Source organism: Ceratotherium simum, chromosome 11 (genome assembly GCF_057802395.1).
Source record: "Ceratotherium simum simum isolate JZ-2026a chromosome 11, ASM5780239v1, whole genome shotgun sequence".
In the NCBI taxonomy this organism is placed as follows: domain Eukaryota; kingdom Metazoa; phylum Chordata; class Mammalia; order Perissodactyla; family Rhinocerotidae; genus Ceratotherium; species Ceratotherium simum.
This window is the reverse complement of record NC_141910.1, coordinates 21,825,244-21,847,659: the sequence shown is the minus strand read 5'-3', so window position 1 is coordinate 21,847,659 and position 22,416 is coordinate 21,825,244. Positions and strand designations below refer to the sequence as shown.

Here is a 22,416-nt window from a genome sequence, read left to right as displayed (position 1 = left end):
GACAGGACCTTTCCCATGCAGTCACTATCAGAGACAGCTCTGCACACCATAGGAAACACAGGGGCAAAAGAAATGACCCCACAAAGATATGTTGCAGTTGCAGCTGCTCCTGCTCTGGTTGATGCCTTGATTCCACTAAGTTCCAGCAGCTGTGCAACAGAACTTTCTGTGACGATGAAAATATTCCATATTCTGTCACAAGTGGTTATTGAGCACTTGAAATGTAGCTAATGTGACTGAGGAATTGGATTTTTAATTTTATTTAATTTTAATTAATTTTTATTTAAATAGTCACATGTAACTAGTGGCTACAGTCTTGGTCAACCAAGTTCTAGAGACTTAAAAAAAATCAAACCAGTCCCAGCTCTTTACTACTCTACCATTTGAAATCTCATAATCCCATCCACAACCAACATCTTAGAACTAGGGAAATTCCATGTCATGTTATCCATATCAAAGAGTGTGGTGTTTCACTTCTATTTTCTATTTCTCAGTAAAAAACACTGTAAAATAGTGGAAACGATGCATATTAGAAAATCAAGTGGAAATAACAAGAAAGTAGTTAGATAGAGAAGTCTGGAATTCAGGACTAGACACAAATTTGGTTGTTTTGTGACATAGAAGTGGCATTTGAAATCATGCAACTCATGAATTAGATCACTTAGGGATTAAGTGTAGACAGAAGAATACAGGCACTACAATGGTAAAAGAGTTCAGAGGTAAAAAAAGAACTTGCAAGGAACACTGAGAAGGGGCAACCAGTAACATAAGAGGAATACCAGGAAAGGATGTTGTCTGAGAACCAAGTGAATAAAGTGATTCAAGGAGGAGTCACTCAGCTATGATAAATGCTATTGACTGATCAAGTTGGAAAATAAGGTATTATATTTCTTTCCCACAACAGCAAACCCTCAAAACTGAAAGATACCACTTGGCACTCATTTACCAGTGATAGAGAAAAACCAGAAGTGATTCCAACGTTATTTAATATAGATATTTCCTTCATTTTCATTACATATATGCTATTCCAGAGCATCACATCTTCCTTTCAACGTCTACATGAAGCAAAGTTCCAGAGAGCACAACAATTCTATCGGGCAACATTAATTTTAAATGAAAACCTGTTGTTTTACCAGCTGAGACTCCGCCTGAACCAACCAGTGTCTCCCATTCAGCTGCCACGCTTGCCTTAGAAATGCAGGTTTGGCATAATTTAAAGGTCAAGACGGTTTAAAGAGCATCCAATTTCCCAAAGATATTACCCAAAAGTGTCAACATTCACGGAGGACTTAAAGAAAGTTAGATCCGTAGACTGTGAGCTCCAGGAAGGGAGGGGCTCACCTCCCACAAAGCAGGGGCTCAATATCTTTTATTTAACTTTAAAAGAGCTGCATCTTACAGCGGTGAGGGGGCGCGAACTTCAAGGCACTACGCCCTCCAGAACACTGTTGCCCCAACACTCTGCGCCGAGAAGGGACCGGCGAGCTCGCGGACACTCGCCCAGCGGGACGGCGTACAACAGCATTCCGGACCCCAAGGTTGAAAGAAAACCTTGCCCTCGGTCCCGGGCTCATCTGCCCCAGAGTAGGGAAGACGCGCGGTCCCCGGCCGCCTCAGAGGAGGCGTCCCCGCAAACCCCTCACCTCGTCACCGGACACTACCAGGGGCGGAGGGTCCCCTGGTTAGGGAAGGAGGACCCGAGAGGGCGCGGCGCGCTCACTCCGTCTCCTAGGTCTGGGAGCTGCCGGCGCCACAGATCCCTCAGGTACTCCCAGCGGACAGTGCGTGCGCGCACTCTTCTGCCTTGTCGCTTAGCAACCTGAGAAGCCGTCCAGTTTTCCTGACACGTCAATTCCTCCCGCTCCTCCAGAGTGTAAATAGTTTTTAAAAAGATTTTGTTTCCGGGTCGAGCCGGCTTTACGCAGCGGAAGGTCTCTTTACCACCCACGTTTACCCTTGAGGGAGGAAAAAGTCTCAGTTGGGCGCGTGTGATTGATGTAGCTAAAGGATCTGTCTCTCCTCCCTCGATTTACACATGCCTCCGCTCCCGCCAATTGCTGGGCGCCATCAGGCAGGTCATTTTCTCCTGAGTCCAAATCATCCGCTCGTCGCCGTCCTCCAATCACAGCGGCTCGCCCTTGGGGACTACTTTGCAATCGGAGAAGAGCGCAGGGAGAAGGGCGTGAGAAGACCCTCTGACCTCGGGAAGTGTAGTTTAACACTTGAAGGAAATGCGTTGGAGATTGCGCCAGAATCAGGGAGCATAAACTACAGTTCCCAGAGGGCGCCGCGGTCAGGAGCCGAGCCTTTTCTTTCCAACACCGCTCGCCCTCCCGGAGTCGGTTCCGCTGTAGAGGTGACCCGACTCTCTGAGGCTGATTTTGCAGGTGCTACGATCGTCCGCTTATTTCCCAATCATGGTGAGTGCGGGCCCCTGGATGCTGCCAGCCTCCGGCCTTGCGCCGTTGTGTGGGGTTTTTTGCGCTTGAAGGACTTTTATGGGGTGGCTATGTAAAGCACTCTCTTTCGCGCCCTTTGGAAAGCCCGACTCATCTGGGGACTGTCGCAGTGACCTGGGAATTGGGAAGGGGTTGATTTCCACCCGGGGGGCGCTTGGAAGGACTCTAGAGAAATCGCTGTCCTTGAAGAGGCGCGATCTCAGTCCTGCTGCATGACGGGGATACAAAATACGGAGCTGCGGATTTTCTCCAAAGCACGATATGGAATTTGATAAGGACGATAAGGTTTGATATGGGGGGGGTTGGGTCCTAACCTCTTTTTCTCCTCTTAAGCCCAGTATTTTTACGGGTTTTTGTCACAAAGCCCTTGAAAGCAGAAGGCCCTCGACTGTAAAGGTAGTGCTTACCAGGTGCTCCAGATTACGATCTGTGTTTTCGGGAGACGTGTTTCCGCCATATCTAGTTTCACAAAATGTCATATAAAACCTGTTCCTTGATCTCATTTTGTAGTGCCAGGACGTGTTGCAGTGACGGCATCACTAGACAGATAACTAATGCAGATTTTCTTTACTGATCTGTATATTATGAATTCTAGAACCACTGCTTCTAAATGTTACACAATATGACCATCTTGTCATGAAGATCTGGATACCTAGATCTCCATATCTTGTCTCTGCTGAAAGGGAGAAAGGGGGGTTGGTGAGGGAACTCTGACGTAGGAATAATCTGCATGCTGTTTAAAGGTGACATTTGACATGAGGCTGGGAGAAATTGCTACAGTACTTGTATTTATGATTGAGACTGTTTTTCCTTCATTATCTCAAAATACTAAAATGGGTAGGGAGTGTGGGAAAGTATTTGAATGAATTGAAAATTTTCCAGAACCTGAAAAGACATGTTTTGAAGGCAAGGAGATTACTCCCTCTACCTTTATAAGGGGGCCAGGGGGTATAGCTAGGAATTCTCAGGAAGTGTTAAACCTAAGTTTCTTACTTATTTTGTTAGATAACATAATCTGTCATTTAAATGATGGTTTCAGTGATTTCTGACCTAATAATCTTAGCAAGAAAGTAGAGGTACTTATTATCAGAGAAGCTCAGACTTGATAATTTTAGAACAGGATGGGACCTTTTAAAGATCATCTTGACAGATCTCCCCACTTCGCATCGCATGGTCTCTGAAACCCAAAGAGAATGTGATTTGCTAAAGTTCACACAACAGTTTGCCCTCAAGGATCTCACACTCTTTCCATTTTACCATATTGTGTCATACAGACACTTATCAAGTCATCCTGAAAATTAATTTTTAGTAGCTGAGGTTCTGAATGAAGATACAAGCTCATACTGCAAATACGAACTAAACTATGTTATCAACATTTATATTACCTGATAGCTTTACTCTTTGCAATTCATAATATTGGAATTCTATAATTGGAAGGGAATTTGGAGATTATTTCCTCTAATCTTAAAGCATAGCCTTGTGAAGTCAAATGATTTTCCCAAGGTCACAGAGAGATCTTCTGCCCCCATTCTTGTGTTGTTCTGCTACATGGTAGATCAAGCCAGGCCTCTTCCCTGGAAGGTCACTGAAGCACCAGATAATACAGAGACGTCCATGAGGAATAATCCTCCTGTCAGTTTGCTGAGACTGACAGCAAATTCTCACGTGACTCAGAATCTCCTTGCCTCCTCCAGAGAGTCTGTGAACAATCACTGAGTTAGAAAAGAGCCATCTTTTGTAAGCTATTCAAAGCCATTTTTAAAGGAGGAAATTCTTTGCTTGTGTCCATGGGGAGTGACAGCAAGAATAAACTGTATCAAAGAATCTGAATGATGTTGTTTGTCTTTTATATTACAGAAATATATATAAATTAGAAAGTAAAAAAAGGAAAACATGGGTCTTTTTGTGGAATAACAGAAGGAACACCTTAAATTCAAGCTTTCCAATGAGACTTGAAGACATGCGAAAGACAGAGCCTGCCTCTGCAGGAAGGTCATTAGTGCCCTGCCAAGAGCAAAGACATTCCTTCTTTGGATCTTGGCAGACTGCCTAGAGATCTAAGCAAAGAATAGTAACCTTTCTTCACACTGTAACATTGTGAAAAGTCTGCAGGAATCTCTCACCCTCTGCTTTTCAACTGCAGCGTTGCAAAGAGCAGAAAGAACCAAATATGCAGTTTCTTTCCTGTTCATCATCAAACATTCAGAGACTAACTAGGCTTCATACTACTCTTAACAAGATGGAATTACCTACCTGTGAAAATAATTTGCTCAAAGATACAGAAGGAGGACACTGCTGAGGTGGAATTAGTAGCTGTTAATTAGTTGGCCACATCCCCTTCACTAAGAACTCTGATATTGTGAACACTTTTCTAGTAGCTAAAATTAATGCCTAAAATTGACTGCATTATCCTATCTACCTGATTTTCTGGGTGGTTAAGCTTTACAGATAATGATAGTCACTTTCCCCCTCATTTCTTATCCTAGCTTGCTTTACATTGAAGTAGCATGTGTTTATATTTTTCTTAACCCTTACTTTCATTCATTCAACAAATATTTGGTGAACACTATATGGGAGTGCAAATTGGAGTCAAAAGTGGACTGCTCTCATGGAGGGTGTTCACAGTCTAGTAGAGACTGTAAATAGAAAACCACAGGCGATGAGAGTCCTTAGAGGAAAATTCCATGGTGACAGCGACCTATAATTATAGTACTTGCTACATACTGTTCTTAATGCTTTGTATGTTAACTCTCCCAAACCTTAAAACTACCTTATTCGTTGGGTAGCTGCTATTATCTCCATTTTACCAAGGGGAAAAACTGAATACAGAGAGGTTAAGTAGCTTGCCCAAGAACATACAGCTAATGAGTTGTGGAGTCAGGAGTTGAACCTGGAAAGTCTGGCTCTAGAGGCTGTCTCTTTACCTACTACATTCTACTGCCTCTCTAGCCCCCTACTTTAGAAAATTGGCTTATCCTCTTGTTTCCTGCATATGGTTCACTAATGAATTCTCTGGCCTAAAATAGTATCAGGTACCTAATAGAGGTGTAGTGGTGTATTGTCTAATGAATGAAGTGACATAACAGTTGATCAGTTGATTTAGAAGACTATATCATTAGAACTAGTGACATAAATAATTTTGCTAACTGTGGCTGGAACTGTCATGATCACTAAGTTTCCAGCCTTCTAAATGCAAGTATATATGAATAAAATGTCTTAAATAATTTTTTAAAGCATGTTACATTTGCTTCAAAAAAAAATAAAAAAAATAAATTCTTTTACATTTCCAAGTTTTAGATGGTAATTTTATGAGATCTAGATATTCCTCCAGCAAATATCTGAGCTCCAACTACATCCCAGGCATTGTTCTAGGCAGTTGGGATACAACAATAAATAAAATAGACAAAGCCACTGTCCTTAAGGAGCTTGCATTTTAAAGAGGAAAAGGGAATAATTCCTTCCTCTATTCCCTTTTCTTCAAGAGAAGAGGGGAAAATGACAGTTAAAAACATGTAAAGGCCATATGCTAGAAAACAATCATATACAATAACTTTTAGTGTTCTTTTTTTGGTGGGGGGGGAGATTGGCCCTGCACTAACATCTGTTGCCAATCTTCCTCTTTCTCTTTTTTTTTTCTCCCCAAAGCCCCAGTACATAGTTGTAGAATTGTAGCTCTTCTATGCGGGACGCCCCCTCAGCATGGCTTGATGAGTGATGAGTAGGTCTGCACCCAGGATCCAAACCAGTGAACCCCAGGCCTCCTAAGTGGAACATGCAAACTTACCTGCTATGCCACCGGGCCAGCCCTTGTGTTCTTAATAAACCTAAAGTCTGTTTGGGAACATAAATAAGTGTTGTATTAAAATTGGCTTATTTTGGGAATTATCATATTTTGTATACTTAGAGATATGAAGGCCTAGGGGAAAAGTTGGTGAAGAAGATAGGGAAGAGACCAAGAAGGTCAGGGAGAAACTCTCCATAGTTTTCTCCTTTTTTTCCACTCCCACGCTGGTCGCATCTCTGAGGAAGAAATGCATGCATAGTCTGCTATGATCAGATTAATTTCTCTACAACAGTTGACACTTCTTTCCTGAGATTTTTTTCCTTTGACTTCTTTTTTTTTTTTTAATAATTTTATTTATTTATTTATTTTTCCCCCAAAGCCCCAGTAGATAGTTGTATGTCATAGCTGCACATCCTTCTAGTTGCTGTATGTGGGACGCGGCCTCAGCATGGCCGGAGAAGCGGTGCGTCAGTGCGCGCCCGGGATCCAAACCCAGGCTGCCAGCAGCGGAGTGCGCGCACTTAACCGCTAAGCCACGGGGCCGGCCCTTTCCTTTGACTTCTATGGGTACCAAATTGCTAAGTGCTGCTGACCTTCAGAGGTTAGGGTTGGAAGGTTTAGAAGGACCCTTCTAGGTCATAGTCTCCTTCCACCCCAGAGGCATGCCTCCTCTGGAAGAAGGAATTCTAAATATAAAGAAATCAAAACGCTTCTATCCCCAGTCAATTCAGTGGTGCACCTCTCTCATGTGATAACAATAGAGCTGACACAGAGTAGAAGTACATTTACCCAGCATTGTTAGAGAAGGGAACAGTGCCCCTTGATTGAATTTTTCCATCTAATTAAACTTAACCATTAAGTTTCCAAACATTTTTGTTTAGCTCTTTTTTTTTTTTTTTTTTTTTCCTGGATAGAGTGACCAACTTTTCAAGAATTATTTTTGAGTATGTTCTATTTTTTTTTTTTTTAAGACTGATGAGCATCTTTATTTATTTATTTTTATCCCCAAAGCCCCAGTAGATAGTTGTATGTCATAGCTGCACATCCTTCTAGTTGCTGTATGTGGGACTCGGCCTCAGCATGGCCGGAGAAGCGGTGTGTCGGTGCACGCCCGGGATCCGAACCCGGGCTGCCAACAGCAGAGCGCGCGCACTTAACCGCTAAGCCATGGGACCGGCCCTGTTTAGCTCTTTTTAATAGAAATATTTCTATCTTTTTAATTCTCTTTGTTTAATGACTCAGGGTCATCATTTTGAATATTAGTTATTATTTTTGTCCATATGTCCATAATTTGTTCAAGGTCTATTGAGATGTATAAGGCAACTTCTCCGTATTATAACTATTATGCTCTTTGTACTTCTCCCCCTTCCTCCCTTTTAAAATTAATTTTCCCTTGGAATCAGGTTGTCAGCTGTCACTACATGTTGCTGTTGTTATTTATTATTTAATACTAAAATTCATTATGATCCAGATGTTATCATTTTCTTATTTTTCTTTCTCAAATAAAAAAATAAAGGTTTATTTTTCCTCCTCCAAGTAGTTAAGTTGAATCATGATGAATAGTTTTATTAAAACTTTCTGTCTCATTGTAAATGGAAAATTTTAACCACTGTTACCTCTCTTCCTGGTGTGAAGGATTCTATTGAGGGGATTTGCATAAGAGGATTTGTAAGGTTCTAGTGGCCGTCAGGGTTTGTATCACCACATAATGCACATCAACATTATTAGGCATATTTTAGTGGTAAAATATCCTAGAAAATGATGGATAAGATTATGTAAGTAAATCCAAGGTAACAGTCAGAGTTAAATACCACTGCATAAATATGCAGCCAAAGGACACATGTTCCAGAAGTTGCTTAGTTGATTTGTGTATGCTGTATTTACTGGGACAAGTCTGGGATATGTTGGTCTTCTACTAAGCCACATGCGAAGAGACTTTAAAATTTTACATTAACTTTTAAAGTATGTGGTTTTCTTATTATAGAGAAAATCCTGAATATCTTTAGGGTAAAATAGCACTTTTTAATTATGATGTTAATAGGTCTCTTTTGTTACAGTCTGAACCACTCAGAGTCCTTGTGACTGGAGCAGCTGGTCAAATTGCATACTCACTGCTGTACAGTATTGGAAATGGATCTGTCTTTGGTAAAGACCAGGTAGGGGCAAGCGTCTATAAATCTTAAGTCAAAGTAAGAATACTGTCAATAAAACCCCGTATTTAGTTGCAAAGAAATTTTTAAATGATAAAGGAATAGGTAATCCCCATAAATGTACTAGGCACACTAATATGAATGGAAACTTGTAGCTTATTGTACCCCTCTAGGCATTGAAAACACTTTGCAAATGAGAACTGTTCCACATACTGTATTTACCTGACTTGGTGCAGGCAGCAGGTATCAGTCAGTGGAAGGTATTCACTAATGACAGTAACTGTCAGAGAGAGTCAAGTGGGAGAGAAAGTTGCTGAATCAGCACTTTCTTGTTCATAAATGGTCTTTGGACCCAAAATAGTCAAGACAGGTAAATCTCCTTCTCAGTTTGAAGCATGTACCCCCTATTCCACCAGGTCTGACTACTGTACACTAAAATCCTTTTCTAAAATATTCATTTATCCATTCTCTTCACCCACAGATATCAAGTTCTTCCTTTGTGCCAGATACTGTACTTAGCTTTTCATGAACTGAAATCAGATAGACAGCTATTAGCAATAAGAGCAAGCTGTGGCATGTCACTTTAATTTTATGTTTCTTTCATCTACTCCTTTAAAATTCAGTGATGGTGGTTCCTCTTACTGTACCTGTTAGCACACCTTTGCTGATTTTATAGCATTCCTTTTTCTGAAAGTGGCATGATGTTAGATACCTGACCTCCTAAAATAATTATGACTAATTAATGGGGATAAAACACATATACATGCTGAATAAGCAAAAACTTTGCAAAAGGTCTTTTTTGTGACTAAATGACATAACCTACGCTGACAATTGCTGTCCTTGCTGTTTATTTGGCAGCCTATAGTTCTTGTGCTGTTGGATATCACTCCCATGATGGGTGTCCTGGACGGTGTCCTAATGGAACTGCAAGACTGTGCCCTTCCCCTCCTGAAAGGTGAGTTGGGGAGTAGAGAAGAAAGGGATTTTATAGTATTTTTATGTCTTTCAAAAAATAGACTTTAGATTTTTGTTAACTAGCATCTCAATTAGAAAATATTTCATAAAAGTTTTTTGTTTTTGTTTTTTGAACAACTACTTGGTGAGATATATACCAAGAATAGATAAGGGTAAAAGTGAGAAATAACCAATGTAAGATAAAAGACTATACTTTTTTCCCAACGTGCTTATATATAATTTATTTTACTAATTAAGTATAATATTGCACAAAGGTTATACGCCTGAGAGTCTACATTGTTGTTATTTAAAGATTATTTAGGGGCCGGCCCTGTGGCTTGGTGGTTAAGTGCGCGCGCTGCAATGCTGGTGGCCCGGGTTCGGATCCCGGGTGCGCATCGAGGCACCACTTCTCCGTCCATCCTGAGGCCGAGTCCCACATACAGCAACTGGAAGGATGTGCAGCTATGACATACAACTATCTGCTGGGGCTTTGGAGGGAAAAAATAAAATAAATAAAATCTTTAAAAAAAAAAAAAAAAAATGCATTTGTCTTTTAAAAAAAAAAAAAAAAGATTATTTAAATAGTAATAGTGTCCTGTAATGGATAACTTTTTCAACTCTAAATGATGTCTTCCAGAGCCATGTGCCACCCTGAGGCTAGAAATTGGTTGGTCCCTTATATATAGTACCATCCCATCTGCCGGTTGTCGGGTTGAGATATAGTGTAAATTGTCCTAGTCATATACTGCACAGTTTGAAAAAGCCCACCAGAGTTCTGCTAAGAGCCTTTGCAAATTGCTGAACTGTTAACACAAATGTTAGACAGAAGTCTTAAATTTGATTGAAAGGTTCATTAAAACATTAGGTCAAATTGTAAACTAATTTGAGTATTTTTCTCTAGCTATACCTTTATCATGATCTTTTTCTTTTGGTGAGGATTAATTAATAATACTCTCCTAGAAGTTTGCACGAAGCAAAATATATACACACCCAAGAGAAACCATGCTCAGAATTCATGTTTCTGTTCAATAAACATTTACTGGAAGGAGTACTCTGCCATGTGAATCATTTGGTTGCATACTTATGTAAGAGAGTACATTACCCTGCCTACATTATTCTGCTGGCTCCTTTTCCTCACCCACTATTTCCAAATCAGCTTCCTCTGTTGCTTTTTCTCATTTTTATTCCTTTCTCTGCTGAGTTCTCTCTTCCATCTCTGATGGGCCCAGGTTACAGTCAGCTTGTTCTTGGTCAGCTGTGAATATGACGGAGAAGGGAAGGTTCAGCAAATAAGGATGTGTGGCTGGGAAGAAGAAGGATTTTTTCTTCTGCAACTGGTAGTCCTGTGTATACCTATTTGGGGGCATATAGCCTGTGACACAAGTTCACTGGTCTAAAAATTTACCAATGACAATGCTGAATCCTGGTTGTCTTAGTCCACTTGGGCTGCTTTAACAAAAATACCATAGACTGAGTGGTTTATAAACAACAGAAATTTATTTCTCACAGTTCTGGAGGCTGGGAAGTCAGAGATCAAAGAGCCAACAGATTGGGTGTCTGGTGAGAGCCCAATTCCTGGTTCTTAGACAGCCATCTTCTCACTGTGTCCTCACATGGGGAAAGGGATGAGGAAACTTTCTGAGGCCTCTTTCATAAGGGCACTAATCCAATTCACGAGGGCTCCACCTTACTAATCTAATCACCTCCCAAAAGCCCCACTTCTGAATACCATCAGATTGAGGATTAGGGTTCAATGTAGGAATCTTGTGAGGGACACAAATGTTTAGTCTAAAGCACTGTCATGGCCTTTTTAATACTGTCAACAAAGGAGAGCCAGTAATATGTGTTCTTTAATCAAAAAGCAAGTGGTGTATGTTTATTGGACTAACACTGTAGCATAGTGGTTGGACTCTGGACCAACCTTGGCTGGAATTGCAGCCCCACTATTTTTTGATAGCAGATAGTTAATTCTTTAAACCTCATTGTCTTTGTAAAATATTAAGATTAAATTTGATTAAATAAACCTCTTAGCACTATTTCTGGCACAAAACTCCTCACTAAACATTATTTTTAATTTGTGATTGGTATCTTAGACCTTAAAGTAATTGTAACTTAAAGGTTAGGTGAATTAGTTTCTCTTTTGTGTTATCAGTGGTAATTAGTGTGAATAACAAATGTTGCCTTGAAAGTTATCATACCCTGCATCATATCTGCTTATAAAAGATAAAAGCTATAGAATTTTTGAAATTAAGATAATTATTGAAATAGGAAAAGCAAAATAAATGTATTGACATTTCTGGGGATGTTATGGTTGTTGAGTTAATACTTTGTCGTTCTTTTCTTTGGCCCCTAAAACTTTTAAAAGTAAACATCTGCTACAGAATGAAAGTTACTGGGTAGGTTCACTATTAAAAAGAAAACCTCAGACTTGGGTGTTTAAATAGCTCTGCATATTTATTGCCATGTTCACAGATGTCGTCGCAACAGATAAAGAAGAGGTTGCTTTCAAAGACCTGGATGTAGCCATTCTTGTGGGCTCCATGCCGAGAAGAGATGGCATGGAGAGGAAAGATTTGCTCAAAGCAAATGTGAAAATCTTCAAATCCCAGGGTGCAGCCTTGGAGAAATATTCCAAGAAGTCAGTTAAGGTGACCATTACAGTATTTTATGGGGTTCTTTATTATCAGAATTTGAAACTTCTGCTTTCAGCATTTACGTGAAAACAAAATTATTTGCCTTTTTTTTTTTTTCCAGTTCTGTGTGAGGGTCAGTAAATACAGATACAGAGTTTTGCTTAATAAGCTCTCCCTTTCTGAGTTTTTTTCTTTTTTTGGGCGGTGGGGGAGGAAGAGCAGCCCTGAGCTAACATCAAGCCTTCTGTTTTTTGCTGAGGAAGATTGGCCCTGAGCTAACATCTGTGCCCATCTTCCTCTACTTTACATGGGATGCTGCCACAGCATGGCTTGACAAGCGGTGCGTCGGTGCACTTCTGGGTTCTGAACCTGTGAACACCAGGCTGCCGAAGCGGAGCACACGCACTTAACCACTGCACCACGGGGCCGGCTCCTGAGTCTTTTCTTATAGTGTAGAAATCTATATCCAGAGGTGCTCAAAAAATATTTTGCCTAATACTATGACGTGGAAATTTAATATTAGTTCATAAACCTATAGAGAAGGCACAGAACTTTCTGGTGCATTTTAGCTGTGTGGAAATATTTGTTCAGACATTTGGATTTGTGTGTGTGATTGTGGAGGGAGATGGCTATAAGCTGCCTTCTCAGCAATAGGTGGCTTTTGATTACCCAGATTTTCTCAATCCAGAGGAATTTTGATATGCTTGATTTGAATTTCTCAATCCAGAGGAATTGAGTAGGTATGACTTCTTGTTCTGTCTCTTTGTCTTCAAGCTATTCTAGCTTCTAAATTTGTCTTAATATTACAGTAAAGCCTCCTTTTACTAATGAAGTATCAATTAACTAGAACTTAGTTGTTACAGCAAAAAGGCTTGCTGGTTAGAGGTTTTACTGATTTTGACATACTTCTTCCTCTCTATCTTGACTTCAAAGAAAGATAAAAGAAAATTTTATAAGATGTTTTAAATTGCCAATTATAATATTCTATTATAATACTTCCTAGACATCTGAATTTTTGCTTTCTGTGGACTCCCTTTTAAATAGGTAACTTATTTTCTGTAATCATTAACAGAAAATAATAGAAATGAATTGAATAGAATTCATTGAATGGAAATCCACAGATCACTTGGTAAAAGATGACAAGGTTGTTTGGACTGCTGACATCCAGGCTGCTTGGAGTATAGTGTTGCTTGCACAGTAATCACCCCTTGGCCAAAATCCTTGCTTGAGGAAATGTACACTGACACTGAATATCATGTCTCTGCAGCTTGCTCTCAAATGGACCAAAAAAGAGACTAAGGGTGGGTGGGGGGGTGTGTGTGTGTGAAGAGAGAGATGGAGCAAATTAAAGAATATGGGTAAAGGGGATATGGGAGTTAATCTTTGTAATATGCTTGCAGCTTTTCTGTAAATTTGATATTATTTCGCAGTAAATTTTTTTAAATTATCATTTTATTAAAGATTTTTAAAACTTAAAAAAAAATCCATGTGTACATTTTCCTATACTGTATTGTGATTCAGTGTATCCTATACCTCCCCAATAAAAAAAATAGTAGCCTGAAGTACTTTCTCCTGAAGATTGATTCAATAGATGTGGTGTGGGTGGGACTGATTGTCTGTATTTTAGCAAATATCCCAGTTAATTTTTAGGGTTAGGCAAGATTGAGAAACACTTTTAATTCATACAGACAATTCATGTCCTAAAGTAAACTGCTCAAGTAGAATTTCTATCTTGGACTACTTTTATAAGAAGGAAAATTTTGGGAACAAGTTGAACTCTGAGATAGAGCCTTAGATTATGTTTTTTGTGGCAAGTAGATAAATGCTGTGTCTCTGTTTTGGCATAAAACAAAAGAGAAAGACATGTACCTTAGGTCTTGGACGCTGCCACCTGGAAAGTGACTTGTATACATAATAGTGGCTTTATTAAAGAAACGTTTTCAGTAATCACACCAAACCCTAACAAGGGGAAAAATGTTTTTAGAAGGGAGGATAGAAACCTGTTAGAAACTACAGTGATAACTCTACATATTTAACTCATGCAAACTTGATACAAAGGTTACACATTTGTCAGTCATATTCTAAGGTAATTTAGTTAATCAGTATACGGTCTGTAACTCTGCTGTGCCTCCCGTACATCCTAGGTTATCGTGGTGGGAAACCCAGCCAATACCAACTGCCTAACGGCTTCCAAGTCAGCACCGTCCATCCCCAAGGAGAACTTCAGTTGCTTGACGCGTTTGGATCATAACCGAGCTAAAGCTCAGGTAAGGAAAATGCCTTTTAAAATCTTACAAATGCTCAACTTGAAAACTTTTTTCTCTCACTTTTAAAGATTCTTAATCTTAGTTTGTGCTTTTTTGTTGTTATTTTTGTTTAGTAGGAAGCTATTCCAATTTGTTAGGAAGTCTTTTAATCTAGTCTCTTAAGGAGGCTGATACCATTTAGGTGGTATCAGGGGAAGAAAATTACTAGGGCTGGAGAATTACACAAAAACTGTTTAATAGATCTATATGACAGACGTAAAAGTGTCAAAGAGGGCAAGGAACTGCTATCCTGGGTACATGTCAATTTATACTACCTCTGACATGAGTGATATTCAGAAGCTACATCTCTTGAATGCAAAGTACTGGCCTTTGCTGTCCAGACAGAAGTGGATTAGCTCAAGAAATCAAAAGAACAAAAGGAGGTGGGCAACAGGACACAGGAAGTAAGGGGAGCCAAGGAGGCCTGTGAGGAGGAGAGGCTTAGAGGCAGTGTGTCTTCCCCGTACTTTGGAGCAGTTGAAGCTCACATTCAGCAGAGTTATGGGTTCTAAATTCTTAGCAATATACATTTTGGTTACTTGCTCCAGGTATAAATTTTCCTTTTCTCTACGACGCCAGGTAAATAGAAGTAAGGGCAGTTCTTCCAAGTCCTTTCAGGCCATGGCATACAGAGAAAATGGTACTGATTACACAGCATACCCCTCTACTCCAACCACTAGGCAGATCGTAACTGGGTACCCCCGAAACCAACCATCTGACTAATTTGTGAAGACTTATAAGGTAGTTAATAGTCCTAATGCTTGCAGAACTCTAGATGAAGCAGGGTTTGGATCAGAAGTGATTTAAAATATGTCAAAAAACAAAGAATTTTAAGTTAATTTTTTAAATCATCTATTTTAGGATTTAAGGAATGAGTCTCAACTTATTTTAAGGGTCATAGTGAAAGTAAAGACAATTTGCTTCTTGACTAAATAAATTAGTGTGAAGATGAGTCAAGTCATTGAAAATATTTTAGGTAATAGCCTTTTTCATCTTTCTCCTTGTTGTTTGGTTGGTTGTTGTTTTGTTTGTTTTTTACTTTTTATTTTGGAAAAATTATAGACTCAGAATAAGTTGCAAAAATAGTACAGAGAATTTTGTGTACCCATCACCCACTTCCCCCAGTGGTGACATCTTATGTAACTATAGAGCATTATCAAAACTAGGAAATTGACTAAACTGCACACAATACTGTTAACTAGACTTATTCAGATTTCTGCCATTCTTACATTCACTCATTTTTTTTATGTCTTTATGAATGATTCTATGACATATAATCACATATATAGATTACTATTACCACCATAGTCAAGATACAGAACTGTTTCATCACCCACAAAAGAACTTCATGCTGCTTCTTTATAGTTACACCCTCCTTCTCCTTTCCTAAACTCTGACAACCTTTTATCTGTTCTCCATCTCTATAATTTTGTCATTTTGAGAATGGTATAAAAATGGAATCATGCAGTAAGTAACCTTTTGAGATTGGCTTATTTTCACTCAGTTTAATGCCTTTAATATCCATCCAAGTTGTTGGGTGTATCAGTAGTTCATTCCTTTTTATTGTTCTTCTACTTACTCCACTTATTTATTTCATTGTATGGACATACCACAGTTTGTTTAACCATTCTTGAAGGACTTTTGGGTTGTTTCCAGTTTGGGGCTATTACCATCCTTATTTTTAAAATTTCCTTAAAATATCAGAGTGTGTTCCCTTTGTTATGTGGTGAATGCTCAAACAGAACTTCAATGCAATACTGCTTTTATTTAAGTATGCAAAAGCTATGGACTCTGGCACAACTACTTTTTTTTCCCATTATTATTGTAACATAAAGGAAAGAAATATCACCCACAATGTCACCCTAACACATCAGCTTTTAAAAATTTTTTTCCAAAACATTCCCTTCTGGTTCCTCATGAATTCTACTATCTAATAAGGAACAAATTATACATATAACTAACCATAACTTCTTTTGTGCACATTACCTTATCAGGTGAATAAGAAAATAAGCAAGCTGATTTTATTTAAATCTTTCAAAACATAACTTTCTAACCCTTTCTGTGGCTACTGTACTACAAATGTAGTTGATGTTGATATGACTACAAGGCATGCAGGATTCTTTTTTTTTTTTTTTTTTTGTGAGGAAGATCAGCCCTGAGCTAACATCCGTGCTAATCCTCCTCTTTTTGCTGAGGAAGACCGGCCCTGAGCTAACATTTATTGCCAATCCTCCTCGTTTTTTTTCCCCAAAGCCCCAGTAGATAGTTGTATGTCATAGTGGCACATCCTTCCAGTTGCTGTATGTGGGACGCAGCCTCAGCATGGCCGGAGAAGTGGTGCGTCGGTGCGCACCCGGGATCCGAACCCGGGCCGCCAGTAGCGGAGTGCAAGCACTTAACCGCTAAGCCACGGGGCCAGCCCTAGGCATGCAGGATTCTAAAGAGCTTTCTGAACCTAGAGATAGAGATTATTACATCTGTTATAATTGCAGTATTATATGTAATATTTAAACTCTTTCCTTCGGTTTCCTAATCTATAAAATGAAGACAGTCATACTTGAGTAATCTTAGTCCCTTCCAACTTCAAAATTTCATATTTAGGATTATTTGAACATTAGGTCATTTATATATTATATTCACCTAAATATGGAGAAAGTACCTAAATACCTGATTGTGCAGAAGTGCTGAGGAGACATCTCCAAGTAAGCATTAACAAGGTCACATTTACATATTCATGTGATATTAACCTCTTGCTTGGTGTTTTATATTTGATAAACCCGCTATACTAATAAGTTAATCACAAACTGTAGGATGCTCTCTACTCTTAAACATTCTGCTTAAATATTCTACCCTATAATGTTTCAGGTTCACAATTTGTTTACACCCTTAAGCTGTTTTAGGAAATTACCAAGCAATAAAATTTGCAATTTTTTTTAACAAGTCAATATAACTCTCCTGTTCTCTGAAGTTTCAGAGGCTTTTTTATCTTAAGAGCATTTGTCAAACAGGTCACAATGTGAAATAAAAAGCGTTTGTCTAAGTAATGTATTTGTTTTCTATTTAACTAGATTGCTCTTAAACTTGGTGTCACTTCTGATGATGTAAAGAATGTCATTATCTGGGGAAACCATTCCTCCACTCAGTATCCAGATGTCAACCACGCCAAGGTGAAACTGCAAGGAAAGGAAGTTGGTGTTTATGAAGCTCTGAAAGATGACAGCTGGCTCAAGGGAGAATTCATCACTGTAAGAAAAATCTGGGAGCTCTCTTAACAGCCAAGCATAAAGAACTCTTGAGAGACACCACATTGACCTGAGTGTCTCTCCGAGAGGTGGGGGGAAAAGGGGAACTCAAGGAGAGCAAGCCTTTCACGGTTGCTCTGAAAACTGCATACTTGCTTTTGGGGTCATACTAAGCCAGTCATGATCTGATCTGTTGCATGGCAGTCAAGATTGATTGCTAAAGTGGGAAAAACTAGAGTACCCTCTAGTCATCCAGTTATCCTTACACAGAGATCCATTTCTTTGTATGAAATGTGGTAAACTTTCTGTGGGGATTTGTAGTTTTTTCTTTTCAGAAAGACTGGTGCTTATAACTGAAATAGGTTAGTAGGGCCGACATTGAGTAGTTGCATGATTTAGAGGGGACACATTAAGCTATGGTTGCAGCCTTTTCACCCCAGGATCTGTTTGGAATTGATGAAAATTCTGCTATCATGATCAAGTAACACTGTTGTCTCTGCCTCTGCCCCCACCCAGACTGTGCAGCAGCGTGGTGCTGCTGTCATCAAGGCCCGAAAACTATCCAGTGCGATGTCTGCTGCAAAAGCCATCTGTGACCATGTCAGAGACATCTGGTTTGGAACCCCAGAGGTAAGGACTCCAATTTGCATAGGTCACTCTTTTATTTTTGTCCTCTGATGCTATAATGTAAAAAGAACATAGCCTTAGTAGTCAGATAGGTTAGGTTCATATCCCAGCTCTGCTGCCTACTAGCTGAGTAACCTTGGGAAAGTTACTTAACCTTTCTGAGCTCTTTTGTCATCTTTTACCTGGATGGCACTTACCTCACAGGGTTGTGAGGGTTGAATGAAATGATGTATGGAAAGCACCTAGCACACATGGCGAGGTGACTTTTTTTTCTTCTTAAAACCTATATAAAAACCATAGCTTCCTCATTTATAAAATGAGGGTTATGTTGCACTAGCCCGCTTGACACATGGATTGGAAAAGTGGAATAATACCCATGAAAGTTACCCTGTCATGGAAGTGCCTGGTGATGGTTCCTCATACAGTAATGAAGTTATGCACATAATAAGAAAGTGTCACCTGGTTTAATTTTGTTAGTTCATGTGTCAGTTGGTTATGTAAACTAATCCCTAAGCACTATGAGAATGTAAAATATTGATTGTTATTTTCAGGGAGAGTTTGTGTCCATGGGTGTTATCTCTGATGGCAACTCCTATGGTGTTCCCGAAGATCTGCTCTACTCATTCCCTGTTGTAATCAAGGTCAGGTATTGGGTTAATTCCTTTTGTCCCCTACTGGGAAAGTAGTTGTATGTTTTTGTTAATAATGGTATAACTTAGTCTAGAAAGTTGTTTCTTTACTAAATTAGACATTTTTCTCAGCTTTAAAATCATGTGAAGCGCAACTTCTGGTCACTAAAAAATTGAAATTAACCTGGAAAGCAAGATTCAACTCTTCACTATAGACCCATTTTGTTATTATGCCTCTAATATCGGATACCTACAAATTGTATCTTCTAAATGATGCAATGGTTCTCAGTATTGTTGCTCTGTATTATAACCATACTAAAGTCAATAGTTTTTTATGTTTGCTAATTAAAGCCTCATTTAAAGATTTTTTTCTAGATTCAATGAGTTTTAAATTCAAGTGTTGAGTTTTTATCAGAATTACCTCTTAATTAAGATCTGGATTTTGATTTGCTTCTTTAGAATCAGACTTTAAAACAGATACTCCTAGATTTAAGTTCAAACTAAGTTGTTGCCTCCTGGAAGATCAGTTCTAGTTTAATTGTAAATCTCTTATTTGCAATTATTTTCAAACAGAATAAGACCTGGAAGGTTGTTGAAGGTCTCCCTATTAATGATTTCTCACGTGAGAAGATGGATCTTACTGCAAAGGAACTGGCAGAAGAAAAAGAAACTGCTTTTGAATTTCTTTCCTCTGCCTGACTAGACAATCATTTTCATGTTACTAAATGCCCCAAAGCTGAAGAATCTAAATGTCGTCTTTGACTCTCGTACCAAATAATGATAATGCTATACTTAAATTACTTGTGAAAAACAACACATTTTAAAGATTGTGTGCTTCTTGGTATAAATTTGTGACAGTTTATCATCATGCTGTTAGTGCTGCATTCTAAATAAAATATATATTCAAGTGAAGATGACTCAGACTCTAATTTCTAGCTAATATTTTGTTTCTATTCAGAAAATAAACTTGCGTTTTCCCCTGCTTGCCTAAAGCGTTGTGTTTTGCTTTTTTTTTTAACCAGAGAAAGTAAAGATGGAAAATGTTACAAGGTAAAGCATAATTCTCTTATATTTAAATAGAATAGGAAAATCCACCTTGTGATAATGAATCAATCTACCCCAGAATATATGTTTAAACATTACCTACATTAGGCAATTAAACACTTATAATATTTTTAAAATCTTAAAGGTTAGTTCATGCTTTGTGGATAATTTGATTTTAACATTGGCTGTTAAATAGGCTGCAGATAGTACTCTGTTAATAGTTTTAATGTGTTGGATGAAATTAGAACAATCATTTTCACGATAGAAGAATAAGGTGGTAAGTCTTCCTTTAAGGTATTCCTCTATAGCAGATAAAGAATCATTTATTTCATAGCTGGTAAATGCCACAGGAATTGATGCTAGTGGGAATGTTCTCAATCTAAGCTTATTACTAGAAACATAATGTTCAAAAACACTAGTCTTTTTTCCAAAATCCGTGAGGACAGGAGAAGTCTTTTTATCCTTGTACTTAACTCATTGTACATAATAGACACTCAATATCATAAATCTCAGGGCCTAATATAGTACTCTTCATGGGTGGTCAAATACTTGGTTGGATTTCTTATTTAAAATTATGTTTATTATTATATTTCATATGTAGAAAAAAGTGCTTTCATAACTGCTATTAATTAGATGCATAAAAACAATTTCATATAGAATTAATTTTTAAAATATAAAGGACGTGTGAATGTGTACTAGTTATTAAATTATTCTCTCTCAGTTCCAAACACGCCCTTCTATACTCTGCTTGTGACACTGGGCCTGAGACACTGTGCAAACAACATTTCTTTACCAGCTGCCCCTTGTTAAAAATCTGCCAATAAAGGGAACTAGAGGGAGACTAGAAGCTGAAAAAGAAGAAAGAACATACTCTTACTCCTCCCTGTTGGCTTCCTCTATCATTACCTTCTTTCCGCTTTATCTGTAAACCAGAAAAGAAGAAAACAAATGAGTCAAACATATCTTTAAAAGAGCAATTAATTGGAAACATGAAGACAAAGTAATTTCATGTAGAATTAAAAAGAAAATGTTATATGAAGAAAGTATGTATTATAAGTTACAAGAGCTAGGAGGTACAACTGGATGATAGGATATAAATGAATTTAAATTTACCCAATGATGTGTTCACCTCTTTTTTATCACCCATTTGTGTAAACTGGCCTATTTGATTCTGTAAATTAACCCCACCCAACTCCTTAAAATCAGAGATCATATAAACCAATGAAATGGTAGTAGGCTTTGGAGAGATCTGGTAGGTTGAGATTGAGAGATCTTTCTGTAGAAACAAGTAACTTCTCACTAACTGCTTTTGAAGCATGACATTGTGTTGAATATTCTCATTGTGAAACTGATTATCTCTTTATGCCATTCACTTTTTTTTTTTTTATTTATTTTTCCACCAAAGCCCCAGTAGATAGTTGCAGGTCATAGCTGCACATCCTTCTAGTTGCTGTATGTGGGACACGGCCTCAGCATGGCCGGAGAAGTGGTGCATCAGTGCGCGCCTGGGATCTGAACCCGGGCCGCCAGCAGCAGAGCGCGAGCACTTAACCGCTAAGCCACGGGACCGGCCCTATGCCATTCACTTCTGTCACCTTAACTAAGAGAACAAAACATTTTATTGCCTCGTCTTTTAATGAACAGAGTCCAGGCCCAGGAAATTGTGTCCTTAAGAAACATGACAATTTGAAAAGCCCAGGCCTTTTCATAAGCATTTTACTAGAACTTGAGGAAATTCACATGGGTGAATTACAGGGCAAAAGACATTTTAAACCAATAAAGTTGGATTCAAAAACTTTCCTGAAAAGTAACAATCCTAGGAGAATTGGCCTCTGCAGATCATGACCCTGGTAATGTTTCCTAAACAAGAGAGAAGGATGGCTAGCCACAGCTTTTTAAAAAAAATAAAATGTATTGTTTTTTTTAATTATAAGAAAGCATAAAGGAGAAAAAAACTCTGTAATCCTACTGCCAGTTAAATCATATTTTATATAAAAGTAATACATACATGTTAGAAAATCAGTGAAATGGTGTTAAAACCAAAAGCCCCTTCTCCCAAGGATAAACATTCTTGAAAAAAGGTTTTTTTATCCTTCTAGGAAGAAAAAAAATACAAACATATATTTATTTTGAGAGTTATAAAGTGAAGAGCTATACAGTAAAAAGAAACTTCCTTTACTCACCTAATTCCCACCCACGTAAACCCCATTTTTGTCTCCTTATTTATAGTACAGAAATAATCAATATGTAACCCAAGTATGTATGTGACTATGTGGGCGTGTGTTTGTAATCTTCCCCCTTTTGTACATAACTTATACTAAAGGCACTGTTCTGCACTTTGCTTTTTGCCCTCAATGATACATCTTAGAGCTATATTGATACCTATATAGCCGCCTCACTGATTTAACAGCTGTATAGTATTCCATTGAATGGATATACCAAGTTTTATGTACCCAGTCGCCTGTCGATGGACTTGTAGGTTCTTTCCAATCTTTTACTACTCTAAATTTTATACTGCACTATTTTTGTAAGTAGATTATTTCACACATGCACAAGTATACACGTGGGATAAATTCTTAAAGCAC

General features: G+C 38.5%; 2 protein-coding genes across 9 annotated transcripts in view; one reads left to right on the top strand and one right to left on the bottom strand.

Moving 5' to 3' along the window:
- WDPCP (WD repeat containing planar cell polarity effector) overlaps positions 1-2,182 on the bottom strand; it is a 380,072-nt gene extending 377,890 nt beyond the window's left edge. For all 8 annotated transcript variants that reach the window (XM_087436667.1, XM_087436664.1, XM_087436671.1 and 5 more), the window contains exon 1: positions 1,644-2,182. The gene's annotated coding sequence lies outside the window, so the exon portion shown is untranslated. The remainder of the gene's footprint in view (positions 1-1,643) is intronic.
- Positions 2,183-2,298: 116 nt separating this feature from the next.
- Positions 2,299-19,699, top strand: MDH1 (malate dehydrogenase 1). Its single transcript, XM_004435632.3, has 9 exons — positions 2,299-2,420; positions 8,301-8,399; positions 9,252-9,348; positions 11,823-11,998; positions 14,128-14,250; positions 17,358-17,534; positions 18,048-18,161; positions 18,710-18,799; positions 19,361-19,699. The coding sequence occupies exons 1-9, from the start codon at positions 2,418-2,420 to the stop codon at positions 19,484-19,486; spliced, it is 1,005 nt and encodes a 334-aa protein (XP_004435689.1). The 5' UTR covers positions 2,299-2,417; the 3' UTR covers positions 19,487-19,699.
- The last annotated feature ends 2,717 nt before the right edge of the window (positions 19,700-22,416 follow it).